At 43.8% G+C, this 18,235-nt stretch overlaps 1 protein-coding gene across 2 annotated transcripts in view; it reads left to right on the plus strand.

Annotated features, from left to right (window-relative positions):
* Positions 1–18,235, plus strand: part of NKD1 (NKD inhibitor of WNT signaling pathway 1) — a 132,227-nt gene that overhangs the window by 97,284 nt on the left and 16,708 nt on the right. Inside the window, exons 5-6 of one of the 2 annotated variants that reach the window (XM_081870266.1) lie at positions 2,700–2,806; positions 11,311–11,406. In XM_081870266.1, the coding sequence (XP_081726392.1) occupies positions 2,700–2,806; positions 11,311–11,406 (203 nt within the window). The remainder of the gene's footprint in view (positions 1–2,699; positions 2,807–11,310; positions 11,407–18,235) is intronic. The other variant, XM_081870267.1, reaches the window with a different exon arrangement.

Raw genomic sequence — 18,235 nt, forward strand, 5'->3', positions numbered from 1 at the left:
AGAGTTTCTCCCATTCTTCATAGTATATATTATGGCCGATGTCCCTTGCCCAATGAATCATCTCAGTTTATGGTTTTAACTCTCCCAGACAAGCATCCACGTTTTATTTAATAGCTGCTTTCAGTACATTTTTGTTCCGTTTAGTGATTGGGGTTTCTGTCCAATTCGGTTTGTCTCAGTTTCACATTTTTCCATTCTTAAATTCAGTTCTCCACATGTCCACATCAGTTTGTGATATTTTGTGATGTCCTCATGAAAATTCATCATTGAATTTCATCTGACGTACACATTTTTGTATGCCATTTTCCCTAATAGGCACAGTTTTGCAAAGCAATTTCCCCATTTATAATGCGTTTTGGAATGTAATTTTCACTAACATATGTGCACACAGGCATACACACACAATTTATGCTAATATATGAATTTTTGTACACATTATGTGTCTGAAGAGCAGCGTTACAAAATTAGGGGAAGTGCACATTTCAAAGGTAAACTCCAGTAATAAAACATGAACTCTCATAGCTACAGTTTCCAGTACAATGCCTCTGACTACACCTAACTGGTGCCCGAACGAGGAACTGCCCAGTTGTATACATTGGGGAAATAGAATGTGGTAATATCGCACCCTGACCCTAACAAACAACTATGAATCCAACAGCTGACCATTCTTATTGTATTCCCTTCTAGACAAAGAGTGCCACAAGCTCAGAGCAGCAATTCATGTAATCAGCGAAGCCCAGGTAGTTTTGTGGCTTCCGGTTCCTCCAGCTATCTTTGGAACAGGACTGAGGGGGCTTGCCATGCTGCTCCCTCCAATCCCAAGTACAGTGGTACCTTGGGTTACAAACACCTCGGGTTACAGACTCCGCTAACCCAGAAATAGTACCTCGGGTTAAGAACTTTACCTCAGGATGAGAACAGAAATTGCGCAGCGGTGGCAGCGGGACGCCCCATTAGCTAAAGTGGTACCTCAGGTTAAGAACGGACTTCTGGAATGAATTAAGTTCATAACCAGAGGTTCCACTGTACATTAATTTGCACAGCAATCAGGTCAAGTCTCTGCTCGCTGATCCAGTGTGCCCTTTTGTTAAGGCCTTTGGACTCCTTCGTGTCCTATTTCTGCATTGACAGAGAGGGACCAGTGAGGCACATGGACACCAGCTCTTTTTCTGGCTTTTGACTCTTAAGGTGTATATTTTTAAAACCCAGCATATTTTTGTGTTTGTAAGTTGTTCAAGTTGTTCTTAATATTGTGTGCTTTAATGTTGTAGCCCACCCTGAGACCTTAGGCTGAAGGGCAGGAAATAAAATAAAATAAAATAATTAATAAATAAAGTTATACACTGATATTTATGTGATTTTGTTTAAAACAAGATAGAGAGAGAGAAAGCGACTCTCCAATTGAAATTGGAGTGCTCAGTATGTTGAAATACAAAGGAGAGTTTTAAAGGCAACAGTCCCCTAGCAACCCGATCTCAGGTAAAATGAGCAGAAAACCTTTGCCTGCATTCAGTATTTTTAAAAAAGTATTTCCAAGTCATTTATATGGCATGTTTTCCCTTCTCCATCCTCCCTCCATATCTGCTCTCCACCCCGATTTTAAGGATCTAATTCATCCCGGGACAGTTTTCACCTGCTAGGAAATGTTACTTCAATGTTTAATTTAATCTTTCCAAATATGCCGAAAGATTAAACTGTGATGTTTAAGAAACTGGAAGTATTTATTCTCCATCGGGTTTGTTTTCTGTGCCTGAATGAATAATCTTCTTTTAAGATTGGCAGAAGAGCAAAATTTTGGCATCAGTCTGGTTGTTGTTGTTTTTTAAAAAATCCATTATAGGCTTGACAACTACTGTTGTACGAGTGAATTAATATTTTGCAATGTCATAAAAGTTAATACTTTATAGCAAATTTGAAAAAAGGTGAAAAATGCAAATTCCACCTTTCCGTTTTCAGACCTAGCCATGGCACAGTATTACATAATGGTTCAGATTTAAAATTAACAACAGTTTACATTAAAACTACAGTGTGCAACCATAGTTAGAATCAAGTATATGATCTGTGGTTTGCACTATGCTTAGTTAGTATGATATCAGTGCTGATGTAACATGAAAAAGGAATGGAGAACAAATATTGTCCTGTCAGAATGTTGTTCTGATCTAGAAGACTAGAAATGTTGATGCTGAACAAGATGCTGCACAGTTTTCTTTCTTTCTTTCTTTCTTTCTTTCTCTCTCTCTCTCTCTCTCTCTCTCTCTCTCTCTCTCAAAATGTATATACAACTTGTTTTTTTAAAAAACACAAACCTCAAAGCGGTTTACAAAAGGAAGGGATATATCAGTTCTTGAGACTTCATTTCTCCTTAATTAATCTGCTGTATTTTCTTTTTCTTTTTTTGTTGGGTGTGTAAGTTCTTTGGTTCTTGCTTCATTGCCCAGAGGGCATTTTAATCGAAGATGATGCTGTACTGGTGGTGTATTTTGTTAACATTCAAATTGAATTTTCAGACATTAAACCAATGACTCTGTAGACTTGACCTTTCAGTAGAACTTCACATAAAACAATTACTCCACATATTTGTGTACACAATTAGTTGAGAACCCAGTTTTGAGTTGAAATCGCAGAATAATGAGGTGTCTTGATGTGACAAGTGTCTAAAGGCAGCCTTCTGAGTTTCTCTCTTCTCCCGCCTCCCCCAGTGGCTTTGCCTCCAGAGAAGACAGATGGAGTTTGCAGTGGCGATGAAAAGAAAGTGGAGAAGGAAACTGATACACGTACCAATGTCAAGAAGCAGCTAAAATTTGAGGTAAGGACATTATTCTTTCTCTCCCTAGGCACACTTATCACTGCGATGCCCTGAGATAAATAATGTCCATGACTAAAGCCTCTCCCTCTATGTCTTGATCAATCGTGATGGCAAGCAGCAAAGGAAGGTGATGGTGGCAATAGCACATGGAGGCCCAAGGTTCTGGAAGGTAAAGCAAGGTCAGGACCTGGGAGGAGGATGTAAGTGATGGTGCAGGACCACAATTGGTGGTCTTGCAGCTGAGGATGAATATACTGTCTTGGGGCCAGTATAGCCTGGACTAAGAAGTCAAGATGGAAGACCCACCCATGGTATGTGGCACCTGACCATTTCAGTGGCATGCATTGTTGGGAGGGAGACTCCCAACAGGCTTGCATAACATAACACTGTATTCACTGTTGGTTCTACCCACAGTTTACCCACTGAGGTTACTGGGCACGACAGAATTAGGCCCCTCAGTTTCAGTGGGTTCATACTGAGAAGAACTTGGCTAGATACAACACCGGGAAAGCCCCTCCGGCTCCGATTGTACTCCTCAACCATCAACTCCAACTGCAGCGGCAAGCTTCAGTATGTGTTATTGCTGGCCACTCTGAGACCATTTCATGAAAAGTGACATACAAATTTAGCAAACAAGTGAAATTGTAGCATGCTCTCCATAAACAGAATTAAACAGTACCACACTCACATTGCTCCTCTCTTCAGGTAAGAACATGAGAAAGGAGTCACTGGGGCAACACAGCCAGGTGGGCAGGGTATTATTATTATTATTATTATTTATTATTAGCCAGCTGGACCAGGCCAATGGCTCATCTACTCCAGCATCCTGTTCTCACAGGGGCTAACCAGATGCCTGTGGGAAATGGGTGAGCAGGATCCAAGCAGAATAGCTCTCTCCCATCCTGTGATTTCCCCCATCTGGTATTCCAAAGCATTACTGCCCCCAACTGTGGAGGCAGAGCATAGCCTTCATGGCTATTAGCCATTGATACCTTTATCCTCCATGAATTTGTCCAGTCCTCTTTTAAAGCCATCCAAGTTGATGGTCATCACTGCCTCCTGTGGGAGCAGGTTCCATAGTTTGAGCACTGCATGAAAAAGTGCTTTCTTTTGCCAGTCACAAACCTTCCAACATGCAGCTTCATTGGACGTCCATGAGTCCCAGTGTTATGAGCGAAGGAGAAATCTCTTTCTCTACCCACTCTCTCCATGCCATGCATAATTTTATAAATTTCTGATCACTTTTCCTCCAAACTAAAAAGTCCCCAATACTGCAGCCTTTCCTCATAGGGGAGTTTCTATCATATCTTGTTCACTCTGCTGCTTTCCTGGCCATCAGTTTTGGAGCAAAAGCCTCTTTTGAGCACAGAGCCCCATCGCTGCCACCTTTGCTTGGAAAAGGCAGCCTGTACGTTGGAAGATGAGATAAATAACATCAGTAGCATTCAGTGTTGCTTATACGCATGAGAGTATTGCAACTCAACTACTTCAGCTAAGTAGGCTAACGATAAGTACTCAGAAGGTGGCTAAAGCCACCTGAAAATAGTTTCTCACATTGTAAGATAATGGGTTTCAGTCTCTGTTTCCTAATGCTTGTAGATTGCTCCTTAAGATATGGCTATTCCATCAAATAGTGACATATCCTTAGACGGAATAAGAAATATGTGCTGTTTTACTGAAGTTTTGTTTACCCCTTGCCCTGCTTCTAAGTGTCCAAAACCTGGTCTGCTTCATGTTTAATCAAATTATACTTCCTGAGACTGTTCACATACCTGGGAATAAGCAGCACTGAACTTAGTGGCATTTACTCCTGAATAGACATGTATAGTTGTAGGCCAGGGGTCAGCAACCTAAGGCCCATGGGCACAAGCAGCCCACGGGGGTCGTTACCCGGCCCACGAGCCGCCCGCTCAGTGAGCACCCACACACTGTGCTAAACTGGCACAGCGCAGCGTGGAAACTCGCTTCCACGGTGCCGGAAATCTCATATGCAGATGCCAACACTGGAAATTGTGTGTGTGTGTGTGTGCTAAGGCCGCGAAGGGATCTCCACTGGAGTGAACCAGCCCAGGCGAGGTAAACCTTGCCAACCCCTGTTGTAGGCCATTAATTATGTTTGGAGTATCCAAAGAACATTTTGTCTTTATCAACAACCCTGTGAGGCAGTTAATTTGTTGTTGTTGTTGTTATTGTTAATTATTGAAATATTCTCAGCCTAGCCTACCTCACATGGTTGTTGTAGGGATTAAAAGAGGAGGGGGAGACCTGTGCACACCACCTTGTGCTCCTTGGAGAAAATAGGTAGGATATAAATGCAATAAATATATATCTACATATAAGGGTGGAGCTTTAAACTCATGGTGGCAATGGGGCAGTGTTGGCTCCAGGTTTCAGAGGGATTTTTGACAAGAACCCTTCATGGAGCTTCCCCACCACTCCCTCAGCAAATGTTATTTCCACACTACCATTATCCCCAGCTGCTCCATCTGTTTGTTCTCCTACTTCGTCCTTCTTTCTCCCTCCTGCTCCCTAGCCAGTCTTGAGAGCCAAAGAGCAAGCAGTCAGTGACATCTCCTCCTGTTCCTCTTCCACCACACCACTATTCTGGGCCAGAGTGAGAGGCAAATGAGCAAGCAGAGGAGGAGGAGGTCCAGGGAGGGGGTGGCTGGTGAGCCCCTTGTTGGGGTGTGCACCTTAGGCATGTGCCCAACCATACTGCCCATTGCCGCTGGCCCTTGAGTAGGGTGCAGGAAGGAAAATCTATTGGAATTGGAAGGTCAGTGGGATAAGCCATGAGGGCTAAGAAAGCTTTGGAGTAGCCCAAGAGCTTGAGGATGTGCTGGGAGATGAGGAATGTTGACATCTACCCCCAGGGATCAGAATGTATTCCAGGACAACCCCACATATTGTGAACCATTTATCCCAAAGACTTAATGCTTTGCTTGCTTCCTTTCATGTGCTATTTTGCTGTTCCTCTACCGGCCTGATTGTGTTTCTGTGCTGTATGTGGGCTCTTTTCTTTTTAATTTTGTTTTCCTTTGTAGTCTACTATCTTCTCTCCCTCTCTCTCTTTTGTTATACACTTCCTAGTGGAAAAAAACTTGCAAAAAGTCTTTCATCTCTGGGCCCCCAGGGTGATCCAACCTTGACCTAGCTGCACTGGAAATCCATCTGATTAAGACAGGCGGTGAGGAGGAAAAGGTCTTGCCAGGAATGAGTCTGATGGCCTATTTCCTTGTAGACTTACAAGCAACATAAAACTGCCAGACATTGTTCGCCACTGGCAAGCTTTGCTCATGAAGAAAGGGATTTAATAAACAGGAGCACCCAGATATGCCGTCATTCAGACTAAAAGGCTGCCGGTCTCCATAGAGACAGTATACAGATTTCTTTAAATTAAAATAAAAAATAGAGAACCATGCACCTCAATGTTGTTGAAACAGCACGTGTGTTATCTCCAGGTTGGTGGTGAACTGAGCATCATCAGTTTGTCAAGAAATTCATTCTTACGATCATAATTTATAGGTGCTCTGGGTAGTCTCCAGTTTTTGATTATTATTTTTAGGGAGCAGCTAGCAAATTTCAGTAGGACACAAATTCTTCTAGGGAAGTTTTTTAGATGGAGCAAATGCTTGACTTCTGGGGAAAACAACCCATCCTATTTGGCACCCTTGTTGCCTCTGGGCCTGGTTACTGCTTCTTCAGTGTGATTTCTACCAACCCCCTAATCCCCAGCTGCTGCTTTCACCTTCTTCCTTGAAGAGTTACTTAGGTGATCCCAACTAATCAAGAATTGCGCAGTGAGTAGGATGATGTCATATTGTGTGGCCAGTCAGTTATGGCTGTGTGATGACATCGCTAAGCACAAGTGAGGATAATGTAAAAGTAGGAGAGAGAAAAGTAGGAGATGATGATGATGATGATGATGATGATGATGATGATGATTGGCATGGCTAAATATGTCCCTGGAAAAATTGAGTAGTTTCAGCTCAGGTATATATATAATTATTCATTTATTTTTAATGGCCATCTTGAACTTTTTGAGTACCAATGTGGAAGGCCCAGGCCAATGTGGAAGACCATCAGTTCAGAGGGTCAGATACATAGATCAGCTCAAGGAGATGCCCTGATTCCAAAACAGCAGCTCTTTCTGAAAATTTTCTCCAATTCTGACCAAGCCAGAAACAACAGTTACACAATTTCAGGCAGGCAGGCTTCTATTGGCTCCCCAGATCTCCTGGTCTGGCCGGGTGGACAAGTTGCAGCACCTTGGTGGTGCTGTAGAGCAGGAAAGTTCAGGGCCAACACCTTTCTCTTCCAAGAGGTGTGGGGAGTAAAGTTCTTGGACATTGCAGCCAGAGTCCCTGATTTGAATTCTGTGGTGCCTTATACTCCCATATGAACGAGGTAATGCCAGAAGGTTGTCCAGAACCAACAATTTTGCTATCTGGAACTCTGCTTTAGCCACAGGCACTCTGCAAAGCCAAGCGATCGGCACAAACCCCTGTTATTTAACAAAGGAAATAAGTTGCCTGTTTCAGCTGTTAGCGCGGAGTGGCGTGTCCTCACACACGCACAAAGGAAAGCTTGTGAGTTTTAGGCAGTGCAGGACAGAGAGAGCTGTTCTTACGTGGCAGAGGCCCAGGCACTGAGATATTCACAGGCACGTATCCACTTGTATTCCAAATCAAAGCTTCCGAATCGTGTAAGCTAAGGGGCTAAGAGGATGGTAAACGTTTTTTCGTTTCATGACCGGGTACAAAAGAATCTGAAATGTGACTGTCGAGAAGGGAGAGGTCTAAATCTGAGGTGGTGGATGTGCCTTGGCTTTTAAAGGTTCCTGGGAATGTTTGTGTAATACGAAACTCAGTTTCCACTGTCAAATTTGCAGGGGGGGGGTACATTGGCAGCTTTCAGCCGGGGCTTGTTACAGCTAAGAGAAGACTGCCTTTGAACTCAGCGGGGGACGGGGGGCTTTACCGTTAACTGCTGTAGGGAATTGGTTTCAAGTCAGCAGATCAAGCAGGTATTTCTGAGCTCCCATCATGCCAGAGCTATTTGGAGCTGTTTATTTTACTTGCGTGCAACGACTTTTCTTTTAATTGCCCCCATGGCTTGTGCTGCAACTCTTGCTGACTCTGATCGTGGGAGCCTTGAAAGAAGGAAGGCGAGCATCTTACAGAAATTTGGGGAGGGGGGCTGTAAGCCAAGCAGACTAATTTGCTCAATCTCCCCCTCCCCACCCTGCCACCGCCGCCGACCAGGAAGCCTGTGAACTGCGACGACCCTGTTTTAAATCTAACCTGGGAAAGTGGACTTTGGCAAGTTGCTATCAGTCAGCCTTTAGGTTCTTGAGGGCAATCTCTGAGGTAAACCCAATTTGGCAGTGGATGCTGAGCCATTGAGAACATAAGAAGAACCTGAAGGATCAGGTCAGTGGCCTACCTAAGTCTAGCATCCTGTTCTCACAGTGGCCAACCAGAGGCCTCTGTGAAAGTGGCAAGTTGGATCCAAACACAAGGGCACTCCCTCTTCCTGTGGTTTCTATCAGAAGGTATTCAGAAGCATTACTGCCTCTGGAGGCAGAACATAGCCATTGTGGCTAGTAGCCATCAATAGCTTTATCTTCCATGATAAGGGAATGGGTGGCGCTGTCAAAACCACTGAGCCTCTTGGGCTTGCCGATTGGAAGGTTGGCAGTTCGAATCCATGCAATGGGGTGAGATCCTGTTGCTCTGTCTCAGCTTCTGCCAACCTAACCTTTTGAAAGCATACCAGTGTGAGTAGATAAATAGGTACTGCTGTGGTGGAAAGATAAACGATGCTTCCGTGGCACTCATCACACTGTCCCGTCACGCCAGAAGTGGTGTAGTCATGCTGGCCACATGACCCGGAAAGCTGTCTGCAGACAAACACCGGCTCCCTCGGCCTGAAGCAAGATGAGCGCCGCAACCCCATAGTCTCCTTTGATTGGACTTAACCATCCAGGGGTCCTTTACCTTTTTACCTATCCTCCATGAATTGCTTGGTCCTCTTTTAAAGCAATCCAGGTTCATGGACATGGACTGCCTCCTGTGGGATGGAGTTCCATAGTTTAATTGGGCACTGAATGAAGGAGCACTTTATTTTGCCTGACCTGAACCTTCCAACATTCAGTTTCCTTGGATGTCCACACGTTCCAGAATTATAGGGGAGGAGCCTTTTCTCCTTTTTGCAATGCACAATTTTATAAATTTACATTGTGTTACTTCTTATCCGCTTTCTCTCTAAACTAAAAAGTCTCAAATGCTGCAAACTTTCCTCATAGGGGAGTTTCTCATCACTTGCTCTTGCTGCTGCTTTCCTGGTCATCAGTTATGGACGCAGAGCCACATCCTCCATGAATACACATCTAATTTGTTTAAGCTAGTTTGTCTGTTGAGGAGGAAAAAAGTTGGTACCCCTGATTCTTGCTGATTACAGGATCAGAACTAATTTTTAAGGAGCATCGTTCTGATAGAAAGCATTTGTTGGGTTTAAAAGCACTCTTTAAAAATATTTGCTGTATGTCCCCCCACCCCACCCCAAACCCAGCTGCAGTCATTGGCACGTAAAAATCTAATTAGCTGCTGCAGAAAATTTTCATTGTTTCCTATTGACAGTTTGCAGAGACTATGTTTGAATAACAACCTTGGTTTTAGAGGCTCTGGATTGGACCTTTAGTATGTAACCACCTTGCTGTGTGCTCTAATTGTCTTTTAACGTTTTCACCATAAGCCAGCTCTCAAACGATTGCGTAAAGTAGCTGTGGTTGGCAAGAATTTTTCACCCCCCTTTATTAATTCCAAATTGGGTTCTACTTCAACAGATGTAATGCTTTAATGAGTTATAAGGGAGAGCCGGAATTAATACTACATTGAAAAATCTGTGTTGCGAAAGGGGTTTTTCTGAAATGGGTTTATGCCATGGGTCTATTTTCTATTAATGGTCACTTCTGTTTCAACTTTATCCTGCCTCATGCTGAGAGTGTCTCACTTTTCCTCCTTGAATTAAGGAGAGGTTTTTCTTCTCACTGTTCCCTCTCTCTCTTTTAAATTGGAGGATCTCGCATTATATTTTCAGGCATTTTAGTAAGTAGCTTTCACATAGTTTCGTCTTCTTGCTCAATGAAACCAAAAAAATGTTTCAAATTCTCTGAGAGTCTTAGCCCAAGGGAAATAGACAAGGAGCGCTATTGAATGCCTTTCCTCTCCTGCTCAGCAGAATATACGGGAAATGGGGTCTCAATATTGTTACCATTAAGGTTGCTAACCAACTGGGGGGAGGGGATCAAAACTGACCCATTGGGGCTTTCCTCTACCCCCATTCACCTGTGTGCCACTTTCCAGAATTTTAAATAGTACATGTTTCAACTAGTACTGAGCCGAATGCCACCCTAGTTGCAGGTGGAACTGCAGATGGAAGGTCTGTTTTTCAATTCAGGGGTGTCTGCTCAGTCCACAGGTGGAAACATAAGATGGGTAGAGGGGAGAGTCATTTTGGGGGAAATCCATCCCCCTTAAGCCTCCCATCCAGTTTCAGGCACCCCTTTTGCCCCACAGAAAATTCAAGCTGAAAGTTCAGGTCCTTCAGCTTTTGGCTCAGTGCAAGTTTCAACTGTTTAGCTCAGCCTTCCCCAACTTGGTGCCCTCTGAATAATGTGGGGCTGCAGTTCCCAGCAGCCCTGACCACCAGACTTGCCAGATGTGGGGCTGGTCGTATTTGTAGACCAACAAGATCTGGCGGGCACCAACTTCAAGGTGAAGGGCCTTTTCACTGGTGGCACCTCTGTGGAACACCCTCCTTCAAAAGGCCTGCTGGATTCAACTCTTTCAGGCTTCTAGAAACTGAGCAGTTATTCAGAAGGCCTTCTCCACAGGTTGTGTGCAAGGGACATTTTGTGCATTGCTTTGAGTTTTTAATGCTGTTGCCAATTTCTGAACTTTGAATTGACTGATGAAATGGTTCTCTGGAAAGAACTGCTAGCCACTGCTTCTGCGCAGTCAATGAGAGGAATGGTCTTCCTTACCAGATCCCAGGTGGTGATGGTAGAAGCAAGGGAACCTCAACCTGTGTCACCCAAAGACAAGATTGCTGATGGGCTCGCCACCCTCGCTGACACTCATGTGCTTGCATGGCTGCTGGTTGGCTAGCTACCATAAGTGTGTTTGTGTGGTAGCCAATCAGCAGTCATACACTTGCATGGCACTTAGGAACTTCCTTTCTCCACCAACATCTCCTTGTTCTCCTGTTTTTATTGTTGTGGTTGGACTGCTTCTATTATTCTTACAGCGAGCTGTCTAGAGGGGCCAGGTTGTTGGGTGGGCATGGGGGAGAAATATTTTTTTAAAAAAAAGAAAAGAAAAGAAAAGAAACCAACTATTGTCTGAATTTATTTTTAAAATATATTTTAAAGAGGAAGTTAGCCTCCTCTGCAAATAGGACTTTTGCTTTAGGTAATCAGCTGCTCTTTGCATGTTCCTTAGGAATTGCAATGTGATGTGTCCGTTGAGGAAGACAACAGGCAAGAGTGGACCTTCACGCTTTATGACTTCGACAACAATGGCAGAGTCACGCGTGAGGTGAGCGAAGTTTAGCTTCCTGATACATCTGTGGTGCTTGCTAACAAGGGGAGTGGTTTGTACCATACTGCTCTGGGGCAAGGATGCCTCTGGTACTAACTGGCTGAGCTAGTGTGATGTTGTGGTATGTTCTCAGGGGATTGGGGTGTGTGTGAGAGAAAGCAGGGTATAAATGAAACTTTATACCACTTGAGATCAGGAAAGGCTTTCTTTGTCAGGGTATGTGTGTGAAGTGTGGGGATATTGCCCAAGAAAACTGGTGGATGAAGAAACCCGGACAAAGTAGGAACGGAAAAGCCAGAACTGTAGAAGAACAAAATGACTAGTTGAAGAAATGGATCTGGCCCCAGTTATACATGCATTGCCTACTTCTAGACTTGATTGCTGCTGCACACTCTGTGTGGGGCTGCCCTTGAAGGGCACCAGGATCAGTCTGAGAAAGGGCCTTCTCTCTGGTAGCCCCCAGGTTACGGAGCTCCATGCCCTGTGAGTTCCACTTGGCTCCTACATATTTCAACACTACTTCCAGCTGGCCTAAGGCCCACTTCATTTTTAGTCTGCCCTTCTCTTGTTCTCCTTTGCTTATTTGGGCTGGCTTATTGCTATTTTATTTTTAAATTTAATTCTAGTTGACTGTTTAAGGTGGTATAATAGTACCTTAAATGTGTAGTACAGTTGGGGCCCTTAGCAGCAGGCTTCCTTCACCTATTGCTGTAAATCCATGTCTGGTTGCTGAATGCGTGCGCTGGGACCATGAGGAAAGTGTTATACTTTCAAGGGCTCTGTGGCTTTACATGATCTCTGCCAGGCCATTTGTATATGTTCAGTCGTCGCTTGATTTTGCAGCCACGCCTGCACGTGAAGCAGCTTTGAAATCTCCTGCTTTTGGAATACCCTGCGCTATTTTGTTTTGTTAAGCATGTCGTCGTTTTGATGCCGGGGATTAGCCATTTAAAAACAAAGGCGTTTTAAAGGGGCTTGTTTTTGAAGGGATAAAAATCTCAAACAAATGATACTTTAAACGGAGTGTCAAAACAAACCCTTGCAAACATATGCTCCTTTTGGCTCCCCTCCTGCCTTTATAGCTGAGCTATTGAAATAGCAAGGGCCCCTTTTGAAATTATTTCCAGGGAGATTAACGACGTCAGTCAACCATATTTATAGGTATGGAGCAGAGGTCCAGGCTGCCATCTCTGTCAAATCTCAGGCTGCCCACCATCAGATTTAATTGCAAAGCAGCAAAATATAGCTGGTGCCTTTCCATAAATCAGATGAAGACAGTGTAGGGTGTCTTGGGGCATGCAAGCCTCTCAGGAAACTTATGCACAGATCAGGGCTGTGGAACCCTTTTCATCCCCATCTGGGCAACTTTCCAGGAGCCACCTACTAGTTTTGGGTAGGGCCAAAAGTGGGCAAAGCAATGAAAGTAGATTTTACTTTTGTATATTAGACTAGTTTCTGCGCACACACACCTCTCTCCTTCATTTCCCACCCCTGGCACAGACTGTAGAACTGTTAGAAAACTCTGCTTCTCCTTGGATTTTGGTGTTCCAAATTACAAAGCGTGACGGTGGAAATCTTCTTTTTTTCCAGAATTTTGCATTAGAGCGTCAGGCATGCTCACATTGCCACAGCTCTTAATTTCATCATGCCTTCTCCCCACTTTGCTTTAGCAGTATGTACCTGTGCATCAGCCTGATACATAAGCCGACAAAATTTGGTTGGCATCCGTCTGTTTCGGGAGACCACGGAAGAGTGTGCCTTCGGGGGTGAGGTCAAACCATTGGAGTGTAGCAGCGCCTGCTTTGGCTGTAGAGACCGATTCAGGAAAGTCGTGTTTCGTTCCAGCTGGGGCAGATGAAGGCATCCAGTTGTGCTGCTGTGGGTATACTACGGCGTTTCTTCTTTCTGTGCTCCTCCCAGCAGTCAACAACATTTACTGGCCTGTAATGATGATGATGATGATGATAGTAAAATATAATGTAGCCTGTGTTTCCATGTTGACCACGGAACAAAGGTTTCTAAGCTCTTGGCAGCCTAGTAAAAACAAACAGAAAGAGACTTCTGCCAAGCAAACTGGAGAAGGAGGGGACAGATTGCTTCATGGGCATAGCAGCTACACCTGGTGGGTGTGGTAGCTGCCCACGCTGAAATGGGGCTAGCCCAGTTGGCCTTGCGTTCCCCCCACTCCCATGTGTTCTTTTAATGAGTTGAGTTGTGACCCTCTCTACTGTTAGGCATTCTGGACTGTTGAGGCTCTTTGTGTATCCAAATCACTGACTGGAACGTAAGACAGAGTACAAGTTATGCATAGGGCAAAATGTCATCTGTACTCTCAAATGACCAAAAAACCCTAAAGGAAAAGTGTGTGTGCTCCCCCACCCCCGCGCTTTTAACTCAAGCTCTTGCTTTTGTAATAACAAATTCTCCATGAAAAGTACTCAAATCTCCATCTTAGAAGGAAACTCTTTGGAGATCGGCAGTCCTCTGTTTAAGATCCTTCTAAATGTAATGCTGCTTTGATGGTTTTCTTGAGATACCTCTTTTGTGGTGTTTTGGGTCTCCCCCCCTTTCATTTTTTCTTTTTCACTTCCAAGTTCAGATCTTCAACAGGCTTCTTTTGAAATGATTGTGGCGTGTACTCGGGAGCATAATTAATGTGATGGCAAATTATAAAATTAGCATCCAGCCGCTGTACTTGAAACAGTGTCATTAATGTCCAGGGTGAGAAGACTGAGAAGAAGGAAAAAATGCCATTTATGGTCTTTTTGGCGTGAGAGGGAGATAACTTTCCACACTGTAATGTGGATATAACTGCAAAACTTGGCTAATATTACTTCCCAGCATTCCTTGTGCCATGCAGAAATGAACTCGTTATATATCACGAGAGGCTTTTAGGGAGCTTGACAGCTGCCTTGTAATTAGCTTCATATGGTTGTTAATAATTGGACTTCAGACTTGGAATAGAGCATACAGAGTTTGCCAGCCTTGAGGCTTCAACCTACCAGGTCTCTCTCTCTCTCCCTCTCTACCTCTCTCCCCTTCCATCTTTTCCTATCTCACATCCCCTCACTGCTTTCTTCCTGATCTACCTTAGGCCTGATTCCAACATTTGCCAAAGGTGGGGTTGTTATTGATTTGAGCCTAATGTTTTTACGCTAACCACCATTCCACACTGGGTCTTTTAGACCAGATTCTGTTAGGGATGGAAGAGCCTGTCAGTCTTGGTTTCTCTAATTTTTGTGTGTGTGAGCCAATGTGTGGTGGTTGTAGTGTCAGACTAGGACCTGGGAGACCAGGGTTTACTGTGTGACTTTGGGGCATTACCTGCCTCTCAGTGTAACCAACCTCACAGAGTTGTGGGGATTAAATGAGAGGGAGAACCATGTGACCAACTTGAGCTCCTTGGAGAAAAGGGCAGGATAGACATGCAATGAATACAATACAATAAACAAACAAACAAACAAATAAACATGTTTCTCCTTTTATCAGTTTTTGCTTCTTTTATTGAAGAAGATCCGCACAAAACTTCATACACATTTGTGCATTTCTCCTAATATGTACGCGATTTCTCTTAAAATAATGCATTTCAGGGTGCTATTTCTATGGATTTTAAAAGTTATTTGCTGGAGGTACTACTACACTGCCACAGAACGATTGCCTAAGACTGCAATCCTATATGCACTTACTTGGGAGTGTGTCCCATAGAAGTCAATAGGACATGCTTCTGAGTATATAGAATTTGTAAGAAAGATACATTTACTCTCAGCCCAATCTTAAAATGGTTTAATAATCATCATAATTTTATTATTTATACCCTACCCATCTGGCTAGGTTTCCCCAGCCACTCTGGGCTGCTTCCAGCAGAATATAAAAGCATAATAAAACGACAAACGTTAAAAACTTCCTGATATAGGGCTGCCTACAGATGTCTTCTAAAAGTTGTGTAGTTCTTAATCTCCTTGACATCCGATGGGAGGACATTCCATTACTTGGAAGTAAGCCTCACGGAGTTCATTAGGACTTCCATCCAGGTAAATAAGGATAAGATTGTAGTCCTAATGGTCTTGAGTAGCTTTTTTGGCTAAGCAAGGTTGGCAGGATTTCTAAGCTACATCTGACCTTGGTGTGAAAATTACATGAGTGTAACGTAATTATTATATGTGTTGCAAGATTAGGGAAATCCTTGTAAACATTGTGCAGTTAGGTCAGAGAGCGGTTTTCTCCATAAAATATAATGAGGTGAAAAATGCACAGCAGTTAATGCGTTCTCACCTTGAAACTAGGCTGAAGCATTTGTGAATCTAATTATGGTCAGAGAACTGCACACAGCATCTTTACAATGGGCCACTCCTAACAAATGTACCTCCTTATGCATTACGGGGGGTGGGGGTGGAACAGCAGATCATAGTCTACCTCATCTACCACCAGTGCGAGTATTTCATGTGCTTCTACAGGACATATGTGTTGAAAGAAAACACCTCACATGCATAAACCCAAATTTTGCGACCGAGACATCAACTTTAGGTGGAATCCTGGTTTTGTGGTTCAGCATGTTGGTTTTTAATATGATTATGGTAAAGACATTGGATGGCTTTGGAAAAGGATTGGACAAGTTCATGGAGGATAGGACTATCTATCAGTGGCCACCAGGCATGATGGATATACTATGCCACCACAGTTGAAGGCAGGGATGCTTCTGAATAACAGTTGCTGGAAACTGGAAGGGAGGGGACTCTTGTACTGGGGTCCTGCTTGCAGGCTTCCCACAGGCATCTGGGTGGCCCCTGTGAGAACAGAATGCTGGACTAAGTGGGCCACTGGCCTGATCCAACAGGCACTTCTTATGTTCTTAACAGGGCAGTAGTGCAATGCTATTCCACTCCACCACCCATGGCTATATAATAATTTGGCCAGTGAAAGCCAAATTCACATATTCAGTCTTTGTCAAGGATGGGGAACATGTGGCCCTTCAGTTGCTGGGCTCCAATGCCTATCAGCTCCAGTCAGCATGGCTGATGGTCAGGAATGATGGGAGTTGTAGTCCAACAACACCTGAAGGGCCATAAGCTACCCATCCTTGATGTAGATCTTCAGCCTAGTGAGGAGTTTTTCTCCCTTTTCAGTGGCCTTTCAGTTTACTAATGGGTTGCTCAGGGATGTGGAACCAGTTATCCAGTTGTTGGACTCTCGGTTCCCATCAGTCCCAGCCAGCAGGGCCAGTGGTTTGAAAACAAGTCAGACTGTCGGTCCATGTAGTCTAGTATTGCCCACACTGACTTGGAGTGGCGTTGCAGGCAGGGGGGATTGCCTGCCCTACCAGGAGCTACTTAAGATTGAACCTGAGACCTTCTGCATGCAAGGCAGTTGCTGTACCACTGAGGTATCCCCATTCTACAGAGAACTTCAATTTCGTAGCAGATTACATGATGAGTGTATGTGTGTCTTGGAGGTACAGAAGACTAGGCAAGAACTCAATGACACAATCAGAATGCAGGACAACTGTTGATTGAGTTGGACCTTCCGGCAGTGGAGACTACCTATGGCTGAAGAGCAGCAAAGTAATTTACAACCATCCAAACCTTCTCAGCTTAGTCATGTGTGAAGTGCTGAACTTTTTGACCTGATGTGTTAGAAAACAGATTGGGGTTTCAAAGAGAGGTGTGTTGCCCGTGTGTTCTGTCACTGTTCCTCAACAAAATTCTTTATAAGCAGTGTAGTGGGTTTGCCTCTTATCTGTGGAGCCTTGTTTCTAGAGGTGCTGGGTTTGTTAATGGAGTTTCTGATAGGTGAGAATGTTCAGACGGCCACCTGTCTCCTACCAAACAGCTAGCTGGCATTTTGGACATGTTGTCAAAAGGATGGATTTAAGCTGTCAGAAGATTTTGAATGATATTGCTTGCTTGTGTGTGTGTGTACTTGCTTGTGACCAGAGACATAACTCACCCAGTGTGTTCAGAGCTGAGACTGAAGGAAGAGTTCTGTGGGATAGATGGACACTGGCATACTATATATTAAGTTAGAATCAGTGTATATATGGAGTCATTCTGTTAACTTCAGTTATAACTCACAGTAGAGATTGAACCTTTTTGGCTTTTAATTAACCTGCCTTTCTGGGCCCGAAGGCTCAAGGTCTTATCTCCTTTAAAGCCATTTGCTTCGGTGGTTCACTGCCTTCTGGCATGTCATGCCAAAAAAAAAAAAAAAGGACCTAAAACTACTACAGGCAAAGCACTGGACAGCTATAATTTTACCATTCTTTCCCAAAGCTTGTCAGATTCTCTTGGGAAAATAAACACACACATTTTGGGGAGCTCATTCAGATGTAACATTTAGTACTCAGGAATTCCCTTCTATAACAATACCTCCAATAAAAGGTGGTTGCAATGGATTGATACAGGCCCCTCATCAAGGGATGAATCTTTGAGTGGCAACTAGATCCTTGTTGAATGTCGTTGGCAGGATCATTCCTGCAAAAGTTTAGAGGGTATCTTGTTGTAACATACCTTTTCCATTTCTCTGAGCTCATGTGATTATTTATTTACTTTCTGCATCTTTACGCTGCCTTCTTGCCAGCGCACTTTTATGTACATGATGGTTTTAAAATATTTGCTTGGGGTTTAACAGACATGACAAAAACTAAGAAAGGAATGGGAGTGATTGAAAAATACAGAAGTTCAAGAACTGTAACCACTGCATGGTTTGGGGAGGAGAGGATTATCTAGGTGGTAGTTCCCTCCTGTCTTACGTTTCCACTTCTACTGCACTCAGAGGAAAGGCTGTGAATGGAGGTAGCTGGGCAAAGTTGAGCCAATAGAGTGGACCCTGC

Source organism: Podarcis erhardii (genome assembly GCF_964252035.2).
Source record: "Podarcis erhardii genome assembly, chromosome: 7".
NCBI lineage: Eukaryota > Metazoa > Chordata > Lepidosauria > Squamata > Lacertidae > Podarcis > Podarcis erhardii.